The sequence below is a fragment of the Carettochelys insculpta genome, chromosome 1 (genome assembly GCF_033958435.1).
Source record: "Carettochelys insculpta isolate YL-2023 chromosome 1, ASM3395843v1, whole genome shotgun sequence".
Classification (NCBI taxonomy): Eukaryota; Metazoa; Chordata; order Testudines; family Carettochelyidae; genus Carettochelys; species Carettochelys insculpta.
The window spans coordinates 283,516,124-283,530,318 of record NC_134137.1 but is presented as its reverse complement, the minus strand read 5'-3'; the positions used below and the strand labels follow the sequence as shown (position 1 = coordinate 283,530,318).

Sequence of the window (14,195 nt, the reverse complement as noted above, 5' to 3'; positions counted from 1 at the left end):
AGGAGAGCAACGGGCCAGATATTCTGCTTACCAGCCTGTCTCCTTCTGCCCAGCTCCACTTCCCTGCCTGTCAGTGACACCTCCTCTTGAACATACCAAGATCAGTCAAATATGTATGGTCAAAATCAAACCTCTCTCTCCAACCAGAACGCCTTTACTTTCCCATCTTATCTCTGTCAACCACATCACCGCTCACCACTTCACCATTACTTAGGCCTCCAACGGTGGAGGGGAGGTGGTCATAACTCCCTCTTTGTTGTCACAAACACTCAAGCCAAAGCCAAACTCCAGCGCTGCTTCCTCCTTAACAGCTCCAAGATCCACCCTTTTTTCCCCATTTCCTTCAGCATAAACCTCCTTTTGGGTCCTCATTACATCCCCTCTTGACTACTGCTGCACATTCACCTCTGAAGTTCCAAAACACAGACATTGCCCCATTCAGTCCGAATGTAATATACCTGCTAAAGTCATCTCTTTTACTCATCAGTCCATTTGTTTCTTCCGTCTTCAGACTCCTCCACCCAGCTGCACATGAGCTATGGTCCCATATTAAATCTGCAGATCACCACCCTCAAAGCTCTAGGAAACTGTGCCCCAATTATCCTCCTTTCTCAAACTTTGTGTTTCCCCATCAGTCTATCCCACCAATAACTCCAGCACGCCCTAGACTTGCTCTCAACTCCCTGACCTTACCCACAAGACCCCTATTCTGCCCACATTTAAGTCTCTTTCAAGATCCACGTCTGCCAGGTTGTGTACAGTGAATCTAATGAGTTATGTAAACAATGCCAAGAATAGCCAGCATACCAAACACCCTAAAAATTCCTTTACATTACAAGGATGTGCACCACCGAGAAAATCCCACAGTATTATTTACTATTATTTGGATTTTAAGCTCTCTGGGGGATGAATCATCATTTTAAGTAGGTGCACAGGGCCCAGGACAATAGTGCTCTGCTCCATGATGCTACAGTGATATCAATAGTATCCATACATATTAACCACACAAGCCAGCAGCAGCAAATAGCAGAACCAGGTACCAAACTCACTCACCCAACCACCTGAAGCCCTTAGCTACTCTACAGCTCAAAAAGAAGTTACAGACTTTGTGTGGGAATTCCTGGGTGAAGCTCTGTGACCTGTGTTACACAGGAGACCGGACTAGTTGGTACCAAAGGTCTCTTTCTGGCTTTAATGTCGCTTTGATGTAACAGAGTTTAGAGAATGCCAGGGACTTTGAGAGATCACCTTGTCCAGCTCTCTGCACTGAGACAGCATCAGGTACACCTACATCATCTCTTGACAGGTGTTTGTCCAACCTATTCTTAACCACCAGAGATGGGTTTCCAGCCTCATTTTAGAGCTTTACTATCCTATGGTTAGCTTTCTAATATCTAACCTAAATTTCCTTTGCCACAGATTATGCCCATTACTTCTTGTCCTGCCTTCAGAGGACAATCAGTCAACAGTTCTCTTTATAATAGCCTTTGACATAATTGAAGAGCGTTAGCAGGTCGCCTCCTGGTGTCTTTTTCTCATGACTGAACATGCTCCTTTAAAAAAAAAAAAAAAAAAAGTCTTCTCTTAAAGCACATGACGTAAGCCTTTTATCAGAGTTGTCGCTCTCCTTTGGACTCTCTCCAGTTTGTCCACATCTCCAACAATGGTCTGAAGTTACAGAGGGGGAGGTGTAGGTTGGATATTAGGAAAAACTATTTCACCAGAAGGGTGGTGAAGCACTGGAATGCATTCCAAGACAGGTGGTGGAATCTCCATCCCTAGAGGTTTTTTCAGTCCTAAATTGACATAGTCATGGCTGGGATGATTTAGTTGGGATTGATCCTGGTTTAGGCAGGGGGCTGGACTAGATGACCTCCTGAGGTCCCTTCCCGCCCCAGGATTCTATGATCTTTAGTAAAGTCTGGCACCCAGGACCGGACACAGCACTGCCATGCAGAGTAAAACAGTTACTTCCAGTATCTTGTACTTGTGCTTCTGTTAAAATACCCATATTAAAGCTCTTTTTGCAGACTGGTACCCCTCGTGTACAAGAAACACTGACCGCTGTGGGTTCTTCTTAAAAGGTAAAATGACAGCCATTTATCACTTAAAACATATTTATGGTGCTCTAATGAGGCTCTGGGCACTAGGAATAGTGTCACTAACGTATGTCTACACTAGGAACTTAGGTCAATCTACATTACTTTGACTTGCAGTCAACAGAGTAACTTGCTGGAGTGGTGCATGTCCACATTAACCTCCTTGGGTCAGTGGTGCGTGTCCTCAGAAGGAGCAGTTCTCCAGACCTATGAGAGACAGCGTGGGGAGCTGAGAGCTTGTGCCTGACTGTTCCACAGGTTCCCAGACTTTAAGTGAGCCAACTGGGAAGAGAGTGGGAGAAAGGAAGTCACCCGGGGCTTCTTACCTTTGGGGAGCAGGGTCCAGCTGTCCAGGCTTCTTTGCTCTGCCCGCCAATTCTGCCAGGAGCCTTGTCAATTTCACAGACCCAGCATAGAGCCATGAAATTGACAAGACAGCCAATATTCCCAGCCATTCCTGCCCAGGTTGTTGGTCTGGCTCCCAACTGGCAGCAGGATCCATTCTTGGCCTGGCTCTTTAGTGCAGCAGGGGCAGCTGGATTCTAGCTGCCAGGCCTTTTGTCAATTTCACTGCTTCTGTCATGAAACTGACAAGATAGCCAATAGCTGATGTAAGTAATGCACAATTAAGTGCCTCACCCTAAGGAACCTGATATAAGCTCTAAGTCTCTTGTGGCAGTGGAATTATTAGTCAGTGTTGTAAGGTCCTTACATTGATGAGAGCAAAGCTGTAGTGCAGACACTGACATAATTAGGTTGATGTAAGCTGCCTTATGTCATTTGAAATCACATAGTGTAGACCTGGCACAAGTCTCTCTCTTCTATACCCTAAACTGGTAACGGCTGACAGACATCACCACCTAATAGCTGTTCCAACATAGACATGAAGCAAGTTGATGATTGGAGCTCAGTTCCCTGGTGGTGGGGGATGGGCACGCTTCCCCATCACAAAGCCATCATCATTGGACGGGGGCAGCCCTTTGTCAGGAGCCTCAGCAGAGATGACAGGTTTACAGGGACATGGAGTCAGAACTCCAAGAGATTCAATTACTAGGAACAGGCATGTCACACAGAAGAGACGGCTTTCTCTCTTTCATTCACACTACAATAGATAGTGGGAGAGGAAAGATGGAAAAGGGTCTCAGCGGTTGGGGCAGACAAGCATGTCTCGCACTTACATGTGGAAGGGACAACAGGCAGCGGCTATTACATTCATAGGCCTCCTTGTGCCTCCCCAGCTCATTTAAGGAGCGGGCTTTGCGGAAGAGGGCGCGGATGTTCTCCTTGTCGAGCGCCAAAGCTGCTTCACTGTCTTCCAGTGCCTTCTCGTACAAGCCCTGCATGAGAGGAAAGAGATCAGGTGAGCAGTCAATGGTGTTTGTTACACATTGGCATCCACCTCCTTTCCTTGCATAAGTTCTGTTGCACTATTTACTGCAGTTTGCTGGGAACATTCGTCAAAGCCCATGAATGTAACAGGAATTAGAGACTGGATAAAATCACACACACACACACACACACACACACACACTGCATTCAAAGAACATTCTATAGGCTGCAGAGCTGAGCACTCAAAAGTTAGGAAATGCCAGAATGGAGTTCATCTGTATGATCTTCATTCAGCCCCTCTTACATATATAGTAGTCTTTAATTACGTGATCCCATATCACTTTTGCCACAGGACCCCTGCACCATATGGCCTAGTACTCGTGTCATGGATTAAGCAGTCTATTTTTTGAAGATTCCTGCCCTGCATATTGGGGGTAGCTGGAAGATGTGTGGTAAAAGTCAGGCAACTGAAGGAAGGGAAAGGATGATCTCAAGGTTAAAGCAGGTGAACACTACCCTGGAGAATGGGATTTTAACCCACGGATTCTGCCACAGAGTTCCTATGAGATGCTGGGCAAGTCACTTAAACCACACATTTCACAGGTGGTTACTACTTACGTGTTCCTCTTTTTTTTGGGTGCCCAAGACCCTGAGGTCCATTTTGGACATGAGCTGAGTTACAACTGAACTCAATGGGAGCTCTGATTTGAACATATCTAGTGCTACGTAAGTCTGAGTATTCTAAAATATCAGATTCGAGGCATTTTAGATTAGGCACCTAAAATTAGTGGTACTTGAGACTTAACTGCTGCGCCTCAGTGTCCCATCTGTAAAATTAAGACAACATCCCCCATCTTACAGGAGTGTACTGTGAGAAAAAATTAATATTTGTGAAGCACTTAGACATTGTACTTATAAGCATCATAGATAAAGACTAAGAAAATTAATAACTGTCTGAAGAGCACAGTTTGACTAGCTTGCATTAAATGAGGCCTGGAGCCACACTTTGATCAATAGAGAAAACAAAATATTGAATGGCCACTTAGTTAGTAAGTATTTTCTGTTCTTTGCTGTACACCATCCAAACTGAATGAGCTAGAGCACCTCTTAAAAAAAATCCTGTTTCTAAAATTAATCTGTGGAAAAAATAGCATGTGAACATGTGACTAGAGACGGAATCCTAATACCAAATAAAGATCACACAAGCAACCACAACTCAGGCATTTCTTCACTTTTAAATGCTTAACTTTAACATTTTAATAATGTTCTTTTAACACGTGTGTGAAATTTCCCAGGTTTCATAAAAAACAAATCAATTTTCCTCACGGGGCATATCATTACGACAAATTTTTAACAGCAAGGTACTTAACCTTGGGAACAATGTTCTCTGTCCTGGACAATTTTTAAAATGTGATTAGATACTCTTAAAAGATAGGCTCTAGTTCACAGCACATGATCTTGAGGAGTTTTATGGCCTATGTTATTCAAGAGGTCAGATGGGATCAATACAATAGGTCCTTCTGATCTTGGCATCTAAGAGCCATCAGCAAATTTGGAACATTTTTATTTACCACTCAAACCCCTGCCACTGGAGATTGTGAAGTAACTGACAGCAGAAGTAGACCGTCACCCTCTCTGTATACCAGCACTACAGGGAGATAAAGGCACTGTCTATGGCGTTCACAGATATTTCCTTAGGGCAGAGAAAAGCTGAAACTCAGGAACCTTAGGTTTCCTTTCAGGCTCTGGAGGAGAGGACAATCTAGCTGGCACAAACTTCTCCATCCACTTCCTCCAACCTTAAACCCCACTCTCTCCCTGGCCCCTCAAGCCCACACCTGGCCAAGTCCGGTTTCTTCCTTGACCCTGGCTCCTCATCCCAGTCACATTCTCTGCACACCTACCCAGTCTCAGTCTCCATGCCTCATGCGTCTCATCCTAGGCTACGTCTACACGTGCACCCAACTTCGAAATAGCTTATTTCGATGTTGCGACATCGAAATAGGCTATTTCGATGAATAACGTCTACACGTCCTCCAGGGCTGGCAACGTCGATGTTCAACTTCGACGTTGCTCAGCCCAACATCGAAATAGGCACAGCGAGGGAACGTCTACACGGCAAAGTAGCACACATCGAAATAAGGGAGCCAGGCACAGCTGCAGACAGGGTCACGGGGCGGACTCAACAGCAAGTCGCTCCCTTAAAGGGCCCCTCCCAGACACACTTTCATTAAACAGTGCAAGATACACAGAGCCAACAACTAGTTGCAGACCCTGTATATACAGCACGGACCCCCAGCTGCAGCAGCAGCAGCCAGAAGCCCTGGGCTAAGGGCTGCTGCCCACGGTGACCACAGAGCCCCGCAAGGGCTGGAGAGAGAGTATCTCTCAACCCCCCAGCTGATGGCCGCCATGGAGGACCCCGCTATTTCGATGTTGCGGGACGCGGATCGTCTACACGTCCCTACTTCGATGTTGAACGTCGAAGTAGGGCGCTATTCCCATCCCCTCATGGGGTTAGCGACTTCGACGTCTCGCCGCCTAACGTCGATTTCAACTTCGAAATAGCGCCCAACACGTGTAGACGTGACGGGCGCTATTTCGAAGTTACTGCCGCTACTTCGAAGTAGCGTGCACGTGTAGACGCAGCCCTAGTGTCCTTGCCCAGGCAGTCCTAGCCTCTCCCCACAGCTCCAGACTCTTTGTCTCAATTCACTCACACCTGCTCAACTAATCCCAGATTCCCTCCCGCTTCCCTATTCCCCTTGCTGAAGCCATCTTAGTTCCCCTGCCAAGCTCCTCACCCAGCCTCTCCCCCATGCAGGCCTCCAATCCCTGAGCTTGCTCCCACACTCAGAACCACCTGGCCCTACTCCCACCACAGGAATTTTGTTATGTGCACCTATATGAAAGTGATGCGTCACACATCACATCCCCTCCACATCACACTTTACCTCCAAATTGGTGCACATAAGAACAATCGTTCCGTTCAGAGTTGATAAAAATTAGAGGGAATACTGGCTACTTCCCCTTCAACCTGCTCATTCAGTCTTGGTCTACTGCCACAACTAGCACCAGTCTTCCACTACCCCAATGTCTGGTCCCAGTTTCCTTCTCCCATCCCTCCTGCCAACAGTACCAGTTGCCCTCCCATTGGGCTCCATGTCCCTATCTACTCTCCCTTCCCCATCCCAGCTCTGGCTGTTGTCCCCTTTTTATTCAAACTAGACAGCTTCTCCTTCCACACTGCATGGGCCCAGCAGAGGGGGTTCGTTGCTAGCACAGGAGAGAGAGGCTCCCTTCTCCAGTGCCTGGCTCCAGACTGGCCCGCAGCACCAAGTAGCAGTAATTTCAGGTAAAATCCTGCTCAGTCTTGGGCTGGAGCATGCTCAGTGCTCATGGAATCTTGGGGATTTTTGCTACATAGCTTTAGCATGTCTCAGCTGGGGATGTACAAACACAGAATTTTTCAAAAATTTAAAACGGGGCTGGATTTCCCTAGGGATGGCAAAAGACACTTGTCACAAAGGCCACCTTGCTGCCAAATTTAAGTCCCTGATCCAAAGCGTGAGGGAGCAAGAGCATCTCAAAGAAAAGCTTGTCAGACCTTTTGAATTCGGGCAAAACATATCAACTCATTCTCAGAAACAGTTGAACAACTTCAGCTGAAATTTTCTCAAAACATTCAGTCACAGGCAGACACCCAGAGTGGAAAATTTCAACCTGAATAGTTACAGCTTGGCAAAGTGATAAGCAGCTTAAAACAGGATCTTATAATGGGATGAAAACAACCTTAATAATAGTCAGCGTTACCAACGCCACCCGCAACAACTTCGAAATGGGCATTTGAAGGGAATGAAATCCTACTGGCTAACTGAAGCCTCTACTACAAGTTTCTGGTATGAGCACATAAGGATCCTGGAAGGGTAATGTTTAAAACCAGTTAAGACAGGAATATAAACTATACTACTATACCGGACCACAGCACTGGTCCGTCTAGCACCATATCCCGCCATATCAGTTCAAACAGTCCACCCAGTCCAACATCCTTTCTCTTAGTGTACCAGCTTTGACTACATGTCTATTTAGTTCAAGATTTTATCTTCGCCAACGGTTGATGCTTCAGAAGAAGGAGGCCTTGTGGCCAGAGGGTGGGAAGAGAAAACTTCCTCACAACTGCCTCCATTATCTTCTCTCCAGAAACACTGCAGCTGATTACATGTCAAGAGAAGGGTTATGCTTTATTAAATTTGTCTTTAGGAGTCGTCGTCGTCGTAACGGATTTCCGTAACTTTACTAAGAGGGGATTAGGGGCTCCTGGCATACTTTGTTAAGACTTATGAAGTGAGGGTGAGTAAAAATTTTTCATCTCGTTAGGGATGGGAACAATTTTGATAGAAAATTACCTTCTCACCAACCAAAACTTCTGCAAAATGTCCCATTTCCACTGAAAAGTCTAATTTTTCCCCTTCAAAAACTAAATATTTGAAAACCAAAATATTTGTTTTTCATACAGAAAATTAAATATTTCAATTCTGAAATGCCACATGCTCCTACAACCCACTGTAGGTTGAGATCCTCAGCCAGACGTACCTTTCATAACTCATTATCGTCAGGACGCTGCCATGACGTCTCACCTCCACTTACCAAAAGGGAAGAGTGAGGTGCATCATGGGACATACAGTGTAACCAGGGAACCTGGTGTGTAGAGAACGAGGCCCCAAATTATAGCTCTCACGAGCAGTTTACCCTGTAAGCTGTGCACTTGTGCAGCCACGCAGGAGAAATTCAAATACCTCCCAGCTGATTAACAGGATGTCCACAGTTAGGTTTTGTTTCTACCGGTGGTACATGTTTACAAATGCCTTGGTGCACAAAAGAAGTTTGTTCCATGCATGAATTGAAAAGATTAGAGGGAACACTGAAGTGAAGCAGCATTTCAGAATCCATGTGTATCAGTTTTTAGTCGAAGTATTTCAAATTTAAAATTTTCCACAGAAACCCCCCACCTCAGACCCACCATGCTCACACCATATCTAGATTAAATGTATTTTCTCAAGCATGCAGGAAAGAATAATCTACAGAGCAATGCTCCCACGATTGCATTATCATCGTGGAATACTTAGCAGGAACTGGCCCTTTACAGATTAGAACTCCCCAGCACTGTGATCTGTATTAGTGCACTCTCAAGAGCTGCAAGGGCACCTCTTACATTTTCTGTCTGTATCTCACGATACCAGTGTTACAAAGGGAAGAGTTCAAAGTTTTCTGCGTTCTTCTTCTGGACAGCAGGAAGAGTGGACAAAATCAATTGAAACCCCCATCCTACGCACGGCCATCTCTTGGGTCTCCCCACTTCCTGTGTTTTTTTGTCCAGCTCTTTGGAATGGCTCACCATGGCAAAGTAGCAAGCAGCCCGGTTGACGTGCAGCTTACATAGGAGCTCCACCGGGATGGTCACCTCATCTGAGGCTGCATAGTCTGCCACATTCAGCCCTTCTACATACTGCACCAGAGCCAGTTTGAAGTCCTTCTCGCGGAACAGGTCATTTCCCTCTGCAAAAAGATTCCGCACCAGCTTCTGTAAAAAGGCCTGAGGGGAAGAGAATATAAACACAGTGGAATAAAGACTCAGATTCCACAGACAGGTCAACGTAATCAGTTACTCTGACCTCCTGTATAACATACCCAGAAACTGTGAAGAGTTTCCCAATCCACCATTCACCTTCACATGTGTTCTCAAGTCAAGTCCTCCTGTCACGAAATTAATCCCTTGCCCTCAAATTCCATCTGCCTCCTACTGGGGAGGCTAATTCAACCAGATCTTCTCCTCTCCTAAAGCCTATTTTTGGTTCTCTATGCCTTAAATATTGAGTCTGTTCTGGTCTGGCTATGGTCTGAAGAAGTGGGTCTGTCCCACAAAAGCTCATCACCTAATAAATTATTTTGTTAGTCTTTAAAGTGCTACTTTACTGCTTTTTTGTTGTGATATTGCATAGACAAGCACGACTGTCTCCTAAAGCTCAGTGCTTTCATCCCAAATACCTCCTCTCCTGTGAAGTTAACTTCTCTTAACAGTCTTAAGTACTCTCCACTATAGACAAACAGCTCTGGACCACCCCCACAATGTAACTAGCCACTCTTGGCTCTCAAATGCAAGGACACTAGTTTATGGCATCTGTGCTAGAGGACATGTACTGACCGAAAGCCACCATCCTGTGGTTTCAAAAGCCTTCAGAAAAATAAACCTTGAATTACCTCATAATCTGCTTGACTTAGGGGTAACGTAGACCTGAGGAGAGAAGAGGAAGGTTTCATGAAACACATATACCTCATTCAGCTAAACTGGCAGTCTTTCCGGCTGTGTGTTATGGATTTCACTGGGCATTTTATCCACCTTTACTATTGATTTGTATTGCTGTTATGCCAAGAGGGCCCAATTAGGGATTAGTTCTGCACCATGCTAGGCACTGGACACACGCAACAAGAGAGGATCGCTGCCCGACAATTTGCTTAATTTAAGAGACTGCAATTTCATGGCTACTCTGTGTGTAACCCAGCTGCTCTGAGGGCTGCATTCAGGCAGCTGGATTTCAATCTGTGATCAGAACAGACATTTTCATAATAAAATCTAAATAAAATAAAATAAAATAAAATAACAGCGATTTTTAAGAGAATTTGGCAGCAGGGAAAGGTGTTGGAATCATAGTTCCATCAAGCTGAATTCTTCTCTTTAAACCACAAAATAGGTAAGGCCCAGAGCACAGCAAACTTCTTCCACACTTCCTCCTGCCAAGGGGTCTAAACCCTCTCCTGGAAGAGCACCTCTAAGAAGAGATGTAGGAGGTTTGACTCCATAGCAAACGTTCCTCACCTCTTCTGTGGAGACCATTAGCCAGGGGGCCAGTAATGCTGGTGACTACTGTGGTCAGAACACATGTCCCACAACAGTACTGAGACCACACCATATCATATATACCACCAAACCAGTAGTCTGACAATAAAAACTTGAGGTCTGTCTCAAGATGGGGCCCAACTAGGACACGTGACCCAGAAATGAAAGACTCCATATCCCAAGTCCGAACCTTAAATCTTCTCATCACCTTCAAGAAAGTGTCTTTTGTTTAACCACTACAAGGTAAGCCATAGTCTGTCCCCTTGAGCAACATGCAAAAGTCCATATCCACAAAGTATTTCTTTTTCCTCATGGAAGAGAATCCCAAGTCCCCATGGAAGCCCTTCATTTCTCCCAAACCTTTCTAACCCCAGTCCACCATCAGAACACTACATCAACATAATCTTGTTGGCCAAATGCACCAGACTCTCTTCTAGATCTCATCAGTTATTGTGCCTTCAAATTAGCCAGAAGTTTTTGTGGATTTCATTAGTAAAGTGGAGTGCGGGGGCGGTGAGGGGGAAGAATCACCAAGCCACTAAAATATGAAAGCCCTGTCTTCACAGTGACCCCTAGACTCAAGCCATTAAATGAAGCATACACTGCTCCAAGGCCCAGGCCATGCATACAGGAATACTACTTCACATTTCTACAGCACTCTTGAGATAAGGATCTCAAGGCACTTTAGAAATATGAACAAATTAAACCTCACAGCTTCCCTCATGAAATAGGTAAGCATAATTAGCCCACATACTCAGTGAAAGAGTTGTATCAAAACAGCGCAAGGAGGCAAGGCTCCAGCAATAGTTTTATAGTTCGTGAGTTAGGTCAGGTATTTCTAATTTCAGTGGAATTCCACAAACTTAGACTCCACTTGATGTGAAAGATAATATTTATCCCTCACCATTCATTCCACATTGTCAGTAGCATTCTTGAGATGCACGACATTTTAACAATGTCATTTAATTTGTTCTTCAAGGTGATTTTAACAACTGTATTTGTAATTTCAATAGGGACTCTTATCTGGCATTTCGGTACCATGTATTTGACTTGTGTAAAACCAGACATAAACTCAGCTAAAACTTATCTTACGTGCTTGTTTTGTGTTCTGGCCTATAATGCCTAACAGAAAGCCTGAGCCAGTGCAATTAACCCTCAAACTCCCAGGCTGTTTACACTTGCATTCTTCTTTCGAAAGAGGCATGCAAATGAGGGAAATTGAAAATGCAAGTGAGGTGCAGATTTACATATCTGGCACTTTATTTGCATATTCTTATTTTGAAATAGCTTCTTTCGAAAGAAGAAGACCAATGTAGACACTGCTCCTTTGAAAGTAAACCCCATCTTCAAAAGAATCCTTCTTTCCTTCTTTTATGGGAAGAAGGTTTCTTTCAAAGATGGGGTTTACTTTCGAAAGAGCAGTGTCTACGTTGGTTTTCTTCTTTCGAAAGAAGCCATTCTGAAATAAGAATATGCAAATAAGGTGCCAGATATGTAAATCTGCCCCTCATATGCATTTTCGATTTCCCTCATTTGTAGGCCTCTTTTGAAAGAGGAATGCAAGTGTAGACACAGCCCCAGTGACTCCAGGGGTCAGGATCCCTTACTGCAACATTTCCCAAACTAATTTGGCCACGGTACACTTGTGGGCTTGTAATACATTGACAGAACACATATGTGCTGGTTAGGGGTAGGGAATGGGGGGGATGTTCATACTGAAAAACTGCCACATATAATGCTCAAAAGTTGATTTAAGAGGTAGGTTTTGTAGATGTCTTTTATTTTACAAAGAACAAAAAACAACAAGAGCAAAATCATCTGAATGAACAACTGATGTCCTTCTGATAAGAGGACAGTTAGCAAACCTATAATTAAGTATAAAAATTAAAAGAACAAACCTGAAACAAAACATCAATATAACAGACAAAAAGAGGATGGTTGGTGTCATCCTTTCATATAAAAATAGAAAAGATAGTCCTGTTTTGAACAATACTGTCCTTCCTTAAAGCTTAAAAACATTTTTATGAAAAAGAAAAGCAAAACAAATCAGGTATGGAAAAGTATATTTAAATGTTGTGGTTTTATAAATATTTTTATTTTCTAGTAGTTTTCTGTAAAAATAACAAGTAACATCTGACAGGTTTTTTTAATGGGAAGAGTATTTTTGCATCTCTGCTTCAACATGAGTTGCACAACAACTATCCTATTATGAATGAGTTATAAACAACATACCTACACTAAATACTATTCAAATACCTTGGTATTTTTGATACACACAATTTCTAATTTAATATTTTAAAAAGAAACATATCGCTAGCATGGAAATGTTTTTCACAGAACATCTATTCTCATCACACGGAACGCAATTTGGGGAACACTGCCCTATTGATTCAACAGGTCCACAACATTTCTATTAGGCGTGTGTGTTTGTGGCTTCAGCATAGTGACCCAGATGCAACACATACATGGAAAACAGTTCTGAAATAAGGAGAATCTGTGACTTTAGCACAGGCCTGAGAGCCAGGATGCTGCATTCTTGTCTCAGCACTGCCACTGATGTGCACTGGGACCTTGGACAAGTCCCTTTACCTCTCTGCACTGTAGCTTCTCCATTACAGAAAATGGGGATAACTATTCTCACCAGCTTCTGTTAACTGGTGTAGCAATTCATTATTTTTTAAAATTCAAAATATCCATAATTTGTGATATGTAGTGTCTAGAACTGGCAGCCGAAAGCAGAGTCCAATTGTGGTAGGTGGCGTATGGACATTGAGTGAGAGACAGGCCTGGCTCCAAAGAGCCACTGCTGTAAATAAGGTAAGTGGAGGGGGAATTAGGCTAAATGGAGAGAGGTAAACCAGCCAGTGAAAGTCAGGGAGTATTGGGAATTTAATGGATAAGGAATAAAAGCACGGCCAGATTAAGTGACTTTCTCATAGTTATGCAGGGAGTCTGTGGCAAAGCCGGGAATCAAACCAGGTCTTCTGATTCCTAATCTAGTGCCTTACCCAGAAAACCATCTCTCTCCTTTCCATAACAATGAAATACAGGTGGACTTTTCTAAAGCTCCTCAGTGATTTAGGTCCACAAGTCCTCCTATGGATAGTCAAGCAGACTTGAATTCCAAAGTCATTTAGGTGCTTCTGAAAATCCCACTCAACAACATTTCAGTATTGTATTTTAAATGTGTCACTCCATACTCAGGAGTGGAAGTAGTTGAAGTTTCCTACAGCAGGGGTGGGGAACCTTTTTTGGGTCAGGGCCACTGGCCCACAGAAAAAGCAGTCAGGACCGTACAAGTGAGAAGCAACAAACCCCAACAACCAAAACCAAAAACCACACCTTGCGAACATAGTCCTCGACTGGAAAAGAAACAAACCAAAGACGTTCCCCTCCACTCCAGCCCCAGAGTCTAGAAGGACCAAGGCTAGTATATTTTGTGCACCTCTCTAGACTCTGAGATGTTCCCAAAGTAAGGGTTCAATGTGGGGTCTTCGAGGAAGTGGGTCTGGGGTGTAACATCTGGGTGGGAGGGAGGGTGCAGGAGTGGACAGACATTGGGCGGCTTGGGAGGGTGGCAGGTAGCAGGAGCAGACTGGGAGTGAGCCATCTGGACAGGAGTGGGGTGCAGGAGCAGGGTGAGGACGTGGGTCTGAGTGGGTCGGGGATGCAGGAATGGTCTGGGTGTGCAGGGTCTGGCTGATGGGTGAGGGAGAGCATACCTGGCACAGCTGCCACACTGCTCTGCTTGGCCACAATTCTAGTCAATCAGAGCAGTGGGGGAAAAGCCTCCCCAGGCAGTGCTAGGCTGCTCTTCCCCCACCTGGGGGAGCACCAGCACACAGAGCCACTTCTTCCCCCTGCCATGCAGG

At 44.5% G+C, this 14,195-nt stretch overlaps 1 protein-coding gene across 4 annotated transcripts in view; it reads right to left on the bottom strand.

The window, feature by feature from the left end:
- The window catches only part of ZC3H7B (zinc finger CCCH-type containing 7B), a 60,876-nt gene that overhangs the window by 37,865 nt on the left and 8,816 nt on the right, over nucleotides 1-14,195 (bottom strand). For all 4 annotated transcript variants that reach the window (XM_075009894.1, XM_075009887.1, XM_075009904.1 and 1 more), the window contains 3 exons: nucleotides 9,687-9,720; nucleotides 8,824-9,021; nucleotides 3,278-3,436 (listed from right to left, as the gene is read on the bottom strand). In XM_075009894.1, the coding sequence (XP_074865995.1) occupies nucleotides 3,278-3,436; nucleotides 8,824-9,021; nucleotides 9,687-9,720 (391 nt within the window). The remainder of the gene's footprint in view (nucleotides 1-3,277; nucleotides 3,437-8,823; nucleotides 9,022-9,686; nucleotides 9,721-14,195) is intronic.